This window comes from Podarcis cretensis (genome assembly GCF_951804945.1).
Source record: "Podarcis cretensis genome assembly, chromosome: 6".
Classification (NCBI taxonomy): domain Eukaryota; kingdom Metazoa; phylum Chordata; class Lepidosauria; order Squamata; family Lacertidae; genus Podarcis; species Podarcis cretensis.
Genome location: NC_137175.1, coordinates 2077257 through 2087291, shown reverse-complemented (window position 1 = coordinate 2087291; position 10035 = coordinate 2077257). Strand labels below are relative to the sequence as shown.

The 10035-nt window shown below is 45.2% G+C and overlaps 1 protein-coding gene across 1 annotated transcript in view; it reads left to right on the top strand.

Annotated features, from left to right (window-relative positions):
* The first annotated feature begins 773 nt into the window (after window positions 1-773).
* TGM2 (transglutaminase 2) overlaps window positions 774-10035 on the top strand; it is a 66958-nt gene continuing 57696 nt past the window's right edge. Inside the window, exon 1 of the mRNA XM_079979255.1 lies at window positions 774-937. Coding sequence (XP_079835381.1) covers window positions 928-937 — 10 coding nt within the window. The 5' untranslated portion in view covers window positions 774-927. The remainder of the gene's footprint in view (window positions 938-10035) is intronic.

The following is a 10035-nucleotide window of genomic DNA, read 5'->3' as shown; positions in this document are numbered from 1 at the left end:
CCTGAAGCTTTTTTTGCTAGGTTTGATAGGGGAGGATATTAAGAAGGTGGACCAAAGATTATTCATGTAAGCTACAACTGCTGCCAGAATCCTGATAGCCCAAAACGGAAAACACAGGAATTACCAACTTTGAAGGAGTGGCAGACGAAAATGCTCAAATATGCGGAATTAGCAAAACTGACCCACAGGATCTGTAATCAGGAGGAAACAAAGTATCAAAAAGAATGGAGTAAATTCATGGACTATATAAGTGAGGACTGCAGAAATTTGAAAACGTTAGCAGGGCTGAAATAAATCTTGTGACACAGTCTAGATATTACTAAGGATTAGAGATTGGAATAAGAAAACCTGCAGAAGGAAAGGAGGGAAATCAATTGCTCTACGGAGCGTAAAGAAAGATAGATGTAAAAAGATATGGAATATTTGTGTACTTTGTTTGTGTTTGCGTATTTGAAATGAAAAGCTAATAAAAAGCATTTAAAGAGACCTACCCCTCCCTGTGAATGCCACAAAAGGGCCCCAGTTTTCAGGTGGGGGCAGCAATGGTGGCATTTGTCCCTCAGGGAGAACATGTGGCTGATCAGCCGGCTAGAGGGGGCTCTTCCTCCAGCTGCGCCACAGTTGACTTGGTCCCCGAAAAGCCCCCTCATTCATGCTCAAGTTCAACAAGTGCAGCCTTTAATTTTCCCTGGAAATGTGTTTGCATTTCTCCCCCTCCTCCTTCCTCTGCCACAACTTTTGTTTGGCCAGGCCAGACATACACCCAGCCTGGGGGGGGGGGGTGTGTGCGCTCTCCGGATGACTATATAAGTGGACAGACGCCAGGCAGGGGAGCTAAGCTAGGAGCTCCTTTTGCAGAAGCAGGAGCAGGCAGAGACAGGAGGCGAGACCAAGGAAGGGCATTGCGGGACTCCTGTGACGGGCAGCATGGCAGAAGGTAAAATGAGAAAAGGGAAAGCAAACCCAGAAAGAAATAGAACAGCTCTGTAGGGACTCTTCTCTCTGGCTCAGGGCAGAGATCCTGTCTTCTTCTCACTGTCTTTCTGCAAATGCTTTTGCCTAATTGTAATACGATCATTGCAAAAGGATATGGACAATATTTGTGTGCATACTAACTCCAGAACGAGCATGTTCCAAGTCGACTCACCGACTCTATTAATGGCAACCTTGTCAAAACAAACTGCACTACTTTTACTCCTTGAACCTAAACTGTCCACTCAGTTGTTGAAATATGTTCTGCTTGTTATTTTTTCTTTTTTAAAAAAGAAGAAATTCTCAGTTGGGAAAAGTTGGGGTAAACACAAGCTAAAGCAGTTGTGTGTGGCGTATGTGAGTTTGGGGGCAGGCAGCAATTAATTTATCCGTATAATACTGAAATGATTTTTAATAATTTTTGCTTTTAACTAAGGAAAAAAATACCAAAATAGGGAAACTTTGGAAGAAAAAGTTGGAATGTTTGAATAGGGTTTGCCAGCAGTTGTTAGAAAATGAAATATATATATTTATTTCAGAGTGCTTCTTGCACATCCAGAATTTATAACAGTTACAGCCCAATGGAATATTTTTCTGCACAAACCCCACTGTAATTAAATCCCTGTCTTTAAGCTGAATATTTTCTGCAGCTATTCCCTGCATTGGCCAAGGAGACAAATCCGCTTTCTTGCTTTCTGCCCATGGTTTTTGCTTTCGGAAACTCATCTTCAGATTCAGAATAGACATCCTGCAGGTCTACGCAAATAATTGCTTTAGCGCGAAAAATTGTAGAGAATTCCTTCTGCAGGTCTTGGCTTCCTTTCATCTTCCTCATCACTCTTCTTTGAAGTTTAATTCTCGATGCCTCCATGTCCTTGTTATTAATAGGGAAAACATTGCTGGGTCTCTCAGGAGAGAATTGAGTGCATGAGATCCACAGCTTAAGAACAGGGGCTCTTGGCTTTGCTTTTTGCACAGACCACTTTCATCTTTATCCGAAGTCTCCTAAGCAATGCTCATTTTGGATCAGCTTTGCAAAAGTACCACTTTCCTAGCACTTAGCTCGGCTCTTCTTCAGGCAAATGAAAGCGGCCCTTGCAAAACCGGAGTTGCTAGCTTATACGACGCAGCCTCTTGCAAGACCCCAGCTGCTTTGCAAACTTACTAAGCACGAGCTGGTCTAAACCCTTGCAAGATTTGCAAGACCACCTCTCCTCTCCCACTGGAATGGGCACAAAGGCTATTTCTGAAGCCCTGGGTACAAATCTCAGCTCAGCTGTGAAATTCATTGGTGTGGTCAGTCACCAGACCATCTCTTGGCTTCACATACCTCACAGGGTTAAGTCCTCGTGAAAAGTGACAATTCTTGAGCTGGACTGTTCTGTTTTCTCCCTTGGGAGGCATCCTCCCATCCTTCTACTTTATTACAAGGACAAAGAAGAAACCATTGACCTGGAAAGGGGTGCAAACTCTCTTTCACCAGAGGTTTATAAGCAGAGGTTGGAGGGACACCCGTCAGGGATTCTTCTGCTGAAATTCCATAATTCCAGCAGGGGGGTTGGACTAGATGACCCCTGGGGTACCTTCCAGCGATTCTATGGGAGGATTGTCTGTATGCTTTTAGACCTCTTCTTTTCCAGTGATGCTTTACCAAGGAGTCCACTGGTCCTTGCAAGCTGGTGCAACCTCTTTCCTCAGGAATATTGACGTGGGTGTCGTGCATGTAGCACAACACTGTTCGCTGTCTTGCTGTGTGCCCTCAGTGTGCCTGGGTGGGCAGGGAGAGAGAAACGGAAAGAGAGCCCTAGGGTTGTGGCACATGTGCAATTTGTGTCCTATACAAATTCAGAAGTTGGGCAAAGGCCTAAAATTGCTTAGGTCAGGCTATCTGAAAGACCGTATTCCCTCCTATGAACCTGCCCAGATAGATAGATAATTATTTTAATTCTATTAGAGTTAAGTTGCTTTCTAATGATTATCTTTGGTATTTATTTATTTTTAGCTTTTTTAAATTGACATGTGTCATTTTAATTTATGTAAGCTGCCAGTTTGGGAAAGGGGTGGGATAATAATAATAAGAGCAGCAGTAGCAGATCATTAAAGCATTTTGTTCCACTTTGGAAAGAGCTCCAAAATCTGGGCATGGGAGGATTCAGATAGAAACATAGACCATAGGAAGATTCCTTATTCTGAGTCCGACCTTTGGTCCATCTGGCTACTGTACAGCACACTCTGGTGACTTCTAAGCTGGATTATTGCAATTCACTTCACATTGGTCCAAAATGCAGCAGTACGACTACCATCCAAGGTTCCATTTAGATCTCGCACAACCCCTGTTTTAAAAGAGCTGCGCTGGTTGCCCTTTCGTTTCCGGGCGCAATTTAAGGTGCTCACATTGGTGCTTAAAGCCCTGAATTACTCAGGCCCCAAATACCTGAAGGACCTTCCCCACAGACCCTCTTGAATGCTGCGATGGGCAGAGAGGGGCCCTCTTGGTAGTCCCTCCACTTTCAGAGGCCTAGGGGGAAAGGGCCTTCTCTGTGGTGGCCTCCAAGCTGCACAGCCCCCTCCTCATGGAGGAGTGAATGGCACCTTCACTGTGCACCCTGCAGAGGTTGCTGATGACGCGTCTTCTTACTCTGGCTTTTTACACCTGAGGTGTGTGGTTTTAGGACCCACCTCAATGTATTTATTTATTTATTTATTTAACCTCACCCATCTAGCCGGGTCTCCCCAGCCACCCTGGGTGGCTTCCAACAAAATATTAAAATACAGTAATGCATCAAACATTAAAAGCTTCCCTAAACAGGGTTGCCTTCAGATGTATTTAGATAGTTGTTTATTTCCTTGACATCTGAGGGGGGGGGGGCATTCCACAGGTCGGGTGCCACCACCGAGAAGGCCCTCTGCCTGGTTCCTTGTAACCTGGCTTCTTGCAGTGAGGAAACCGCCAGAAGGCCCTCAGAGCTGGACCTCAGTGTCTGGGCAGAACGATGGGGGTGGAGATGCTCCTTCAGGTCTACTGGGCCAAGGCCATTTTATAGCTGCAAGTTGTTTTAAATTGTTTTTAATGCTGTAGCCCACCCTGGGACCTTGGGGTGAAGGGTGGGAAGCGAAAAAATTAAAGCTCAATATTATCTACCCCGACTGGTAAGGGGATTCTGGCAGGAGTTTCTCACAGCCCTATTTGGAGACGCTGTCCCTGACCCAGGGACCTTTTGCATGCAAAGTCCATGAGCTGAGCCCATCCCTAAATGAGGATTGTTTCAGAAGCATCCGTTCTCTCAGAAGGGCTGGTTCCTCTCCTCTTTCCCTGTGTGTAATAGCTGCGTGTAGATTTACAACTGCCAGCCGCTGCATATTCACTAGACCCCAAAGAGCGCTGACTGAGCGTGGGCTCCCCAATTGCACAAGGACAACAGCGGTTGTCAACTTCTCTGCTGCTGGCGGATCCAGGTTGGCACCTTTCCAAGCTGTCAGCACAGAGGATATAGTGAAAGACATACCACCGGTTGCCTCATTTTGCTGGATGCTCATGTGAAAGTCTGTGTTAGAAGTTCAAGAGAGCGTGGCTGACTTGCAAGGAAGGAAACAGGGGCTAAAGAGACCCACAACTAGGAGGAAGATTCTCAACAGCAGCTTTAATAATAATAAACATAATAATAATAATAATCAGAATAAACATAACATGAGCCCTGCTGGATGAAGCCAATGGCCCGTCTAGTCCAGCATCCTATTCTCCCAGTGGCCAACCAGCTTCCGCCAATGTGCTGCCCTGTACTTCCATAGCTAATCTTTGGAACCCCCTTTCTGCAGGAGGCAGGAATGGCCACCAACTGGGGTCGCTTTAAAAGAGGGTGAGACAAATTCATGGAGGAGGAGAGAGCTACTGAATCTATAAGCCACAATGGCTGTGATCTGCCTTCATGGCTGGAGGCTGTGATGTTACTGAGTACCAGTTTCTGGAAGCCACAAAGGGTAGGAAGGTAATTTATTATTTATGCCCCACCCATCTGGCTGGGCGTCCCCAGCCACTCTGGGTGGCTTCCAACAGAACGCTAAAATACAATAACCTATTAAACACTAAAAGTTTCCCTAAACAGGGCTGCCTTCAGATGTCTTCTAAAAGTGTGGTAGTTTATCTCTTTGACTTCTGGTGGGAAGGCATTCCACAGGGTGGGCGGCACCACCGAGAAGGCCCACTGCCTGATTCCCTGTAACTTGGCTTCTCGGAGTGTGGCAACCACCAGAAGGCCCTCGGAGCTGGACCTCAGTGTCTGGGCAGAACGATGGGGGTGGAGACGCTCCTTCAGGTATACTGGACTGAGGCCGTTTAGGGCTTTCAAGGTCAGCACCAACACTTTGAATTGTGCTCGGAAACGTACTGGGAGCCAATGTAGGTCTTTCATGACTGGTCATAGAGCCATAGAGATGGATGGTACCCCAAGGTCATTCATGTCCGGTGGGCAACACCGGAATCACAGCTAAAGAATCTCTCTGTTTGAAAACCTACCCCCTTCCAAGTTAAGTTTGTCCTCCTCCTTAATGGCTCTTACAATCAGAAGGTTTTTTCCAATGTTTAGTCTGAATCTCCTTTCTTGTCATTTGAATCCTTTGGTTTGGATTCTCCCCTGTAGAGCCAGTGGCGTAGCACATACACACACATGCCGGTGCCCAGGGCAGAGCCATTTTTAGGAGACCAGCCAAAGTTGTTGAACTTTTTTGAGGGACGAACAGTGGCTCCACCACCATGCAGCTTACCTGCAGCCCCCCATGGTGCCCACCAGCCCTCCGGGGTACTCAGTGTGCACCACCACCCCTCCCTCCCTTCCTCCACTACTGTGTAGAGCAGCAAACTTGCTCCATTTTTTCATATAGGAGACCTTGACGTACTTCAAGATATTTTTTAGATAATATCTCCTTAGCTCTCCCATATGTCACTGCCAAGGGACACGGGTGGCACTGTGGGTTAAACCACAGAGCCTAGGGCTTGCCAATCAGAAGGTCGGCGGTTCGAATCCCTGCGACGGGGTGAGCTCCCGTTGCTCAGTCCCTGCTTCTGCCAACCTAGCAGTTCAAAAGCACCTCAAAGTGCAAGTAGATAAATAGGTACCACTCCGGTGGGAAAGTAAACGGAGTTTCCATGCACTGCTCTGGTTCGCCAGAAGTGGCTGAGTCATGCTGGCCACATGACCTGGAAGCTGCATGCCGGCTCCCTCGGCCAGTAAAGCGAGATGAGTGCCGCAACCCCAGAGTTGGTCATGACTGGACCTAGTGGTCAGGGGTCTGTTTACCTTTACCTTTAAGCTTTGTAGGTCTTAGAGACTTTTGAAGTAGTGAGCAACTAACAAATTGAAGAAGTAATAAATAATAATGTTTTGGATGACAAGTTGCTCAAGAGACAGACAAGAAGGGGTCAATTGGGGGGGGTCACTTGTGTGTATCTTCACCCTGTATTGTGGCCCACAAACAGCTGGCTTGCTTTTTTCCCCATTGAGTTGAGGATTAGGGTACCCTCTCTGAAAGGACCCACCTTATTGCTGTAATTTGAAGTTGTTTCAAACTGTTTTTCATATTGTGCTCTAATTTTTTGCAACCCGCCGAGTGTGACTTGAATCCATCCTATCTTGGCATCTCTTCCTTGTTAGCCTTGCTGGTGGTGACAAGCGATGACTTTGCCTCTCCTTCCTAGAAGGGGCTGTTCTGCCCTGACTAATGGAGAGCATTGTCTCCTGTGACAGTTTTCTTCAAGGTCAAGGGAAGAGGAAAGGTGGAAATGGAGCGGCAGACACTGTTCCCAAAACAAGTAATTTGGGGAAATACTTCTCCCTTCCAGCCAGGGCTGGTTCCTTCTTCCATGCCCACCATCGCCAGATGGAAAGTGCGATGGTGCCATCACAGGTTAAGCACCAGAGATGGGGCTTTCACACTGAATACGGATGAGCTTTTGCTGATTTCTCATTCATTCCAGTGGAAAGTCCTGCAAGGTGGAAAAATGAATGCATTATAAAATAGCTACATCAGAGGTACTTGGCAGGTGATTGTAAAGTTCAGAAAGTTTTGAGGACATTCCCTCGGATGCTTTCCAGTGGTTTCGCCATGGTCCCACAACCTGGGCAACTCCTGTTTTGACCAAAAGGAAAAGACTGTCCTCAGCTACAAAGCATTTAATTAGCATGCATTTAGACTGGCAGGCGATTTCAGAACACGGATAAGAAAATACTTTTTCTTGCAACACACATTTGACTCAATGCAATGCATTCACAGTACTAGTGTTCCTTTTTTTAAAGTGTTTTTTTCAAAAAATAGTCTATTGATAAACAAAATAAACCAAACATAAAGAGCTTTAAGAAATCCTGTTACAGCTGGCTGAAAGCAGCCTAAAATTGGACAGTATAATTGAACTTGTTCCAAAATGTTACCAAAAATACCCGTCGCTCCATAAACCTGCTAGGCTGGTTTATATGTATTCTTTTGTAGTAAGTTAGCTTGATGCTAGGGACTAGGGACTAGATTTTCTCTTGGAGGAGATAGGAGTTTTAGCTATCCTAAGTACCGGTGTTGCCTCTGAAGCCTGAAAGGGTTTGGGGATGGGGGCGTCCCTCTGTTCTAGGAGCATCTAAATAAATAAATACATTTTTATTTATACCCCGCCCTTCCCAGTTTAAAAAACTGGGCTCAGGGCAGAGAACAGCAAATATGAAACATTGATTAAAATGCAACTTTAAAACAGCATAAAATGCAACATAAATGCAGTATCAATGTCAATAAAATTCAAAAATTTAGGGTCATTTTTTTGGGGGGGGGGGATCCAGTCAGTAGACCTCAAATGATGACCAGGGCTAACTGGCCAAGTGGGTCCTACTAGGGCCAGCGAGGAGACCAGGGAAGAGTTTAAATGTGGTGTCCCAGAAAGGGTTTCTTCATAGAAGAGGAAAGGGGAAAGGGAATGGAGGATCAGGCTAATTCAAAGTGAAGGCCAGGCGGAATAGCTCTGTCTTACAGGCCCTGCGGAAGGAGATCAAGTCCTGCAGGGAGATCAAGTCCACCAGGTTGGAGCCATCACTGAGAAGGCCCTGGCCCTGGTGGAGGATAGTCTGGCTTCCTTAGGGCCCGGGACCTTTAAACTATGGTTATTCATGGACCTTAGGGTCCTCTGCGGGGCAGACCAGGAGAGGCGGTCTGCTGCCAACTTTCCATTTTCCATTTGTGTTCCCAGCTTGAAGTGACATAGGTGGCATTTGGGAAGGGGCTCTTGATCAGTTCTGGCCCTCTGGCATTTGAGATGGCAAGAAGGGCAGAAACTGGGCCTCACATTTGTTCACAGAACTGATGAATGGAAACCAAACCTTATCTTTTCTTTTTTTTTTAATGATATTTATTAAGGTTTCCAAAAAAAAGAAAGAATGAAAAGAAAATAGAGAAGAAAAAGAAACAAGAAATACAAAATATAGAAAAATTAAAAACAGTTAAAAATAAATCCTTCTTTCTATGTCTTACAATTCATTTACTTGTTTCCATGACTTCCTCACACCTCCCTTTTTTGTATTCCTGTTCGAATAGTTGATTCAGCAAATCCTTTCCCTCTTTGTTTTATCTTAGTTCTTTATCTTAACACATTATAACATTATATTTTCATCTATTATCAATCCATTTTTACAAATTCCTTTTTAACCTTATTACTAAAGCCGCTTCGTTTCATTCCAACATCATTTTAACATTCATTAATTTTACAATGTTTCTGTAAATAGTCTTTAAATTTCTTCCAATCTTCTTCCACCAACTCTTCTCCCTGGTCTCGGATTCTGCCAGTTCCATATAGTCCATTACTTTCATCTGCCATTCTTCCAGAGTGGGTAGATCTTGTGTCTTCCAATACTTTGCAATTAGTATTCTTGCTGCTGTTGTGGCGTACATGAAGAAAGTTCTATCCTTCTTTAACACCAATTGGCCGACCATGCCCAGGAGAAAGGCCTCTGGTTTCTTCAGAAAGGTATATTTAAATACCTTTTTCATTTCATTATATATCATCTCCCAGAAAGCCTTAATCCTTGGGCATGTCCACCAAAGGTGAAAGAATGTACCTTCAGTCTCCTTACATTTCCAACATTTATTATCGGGCAAATGGTAGATTTTTGCAAGCTTGACTGGCGTCATGTACCACCTGTATATCATTTTCATAATATTCTCTCTTAAGGCATTACATGCCGTGAATTTCATACCTGTGGTCCACAACTGTTCCCAGTCAGCTAACATTATGTTATGTCCCACATCTTGTGCTCATTTAATCATAGCAGATTTAACCGTTTCATCCTGAGTATTCCATTTCAACAGCGGAAACCAAACCTTATCAGACAAATCCTATTTAGGTACCAGGCAAATAGCTGCTTACTTGTTCAGGCTGCAGCTCTTTTAGATTTGCTGGCTTATCTTTTCACGGTGGTTCTGCACATTTGCATTTTTGTTCACCTTGGCATCTGAGCTGGGAAGCTGGAATCAATTCTGGACAAGACCAGTATCTAAAGAAGAGATCTGCACTGGTTGAAAAATTGCTGCTGGGCCAAGTTCAAGATGTTGCTATTAGTCTATAAAGCCCTTAACAACTTGGATTACCTATGAGATCCCCCACATGCATCCATGAGACCACTTCAATTGGTGGTTCCACATTTATAAGAATTTGATCTTTCAGTGCAGCAGCACCAAGACTTTGGAACTCCTTGCCTCTTGATATCAAGCAGGCACCTTCAGTGTATTCCTTTTGGCGCTTGCTAAGAACATTCTTAGGGACGCGGGTGGCGCTGTGGGTTAAACCACAGAGCCTAAAACTTGCCGATCAGAAGGTCGGCGGTTTGAATCCCCGCGACGGCGTGAGCCCCTGTTGCTTGGTCCCTGCTCCTGCCAACCTAGCAGTTCGAAAGCACCTCAAAGTCCAAGTAGATACCGTAAATAGGTACCACTCCGGTGGGAAGGTAAACGGCGTTTTCGTGCGCTGCTCTGGTTCGCCAGAAGCGGCTTAGTCCTGCTGGCCACACAACCCGGAAGCTGTATGCCGGCTCCCTCGAC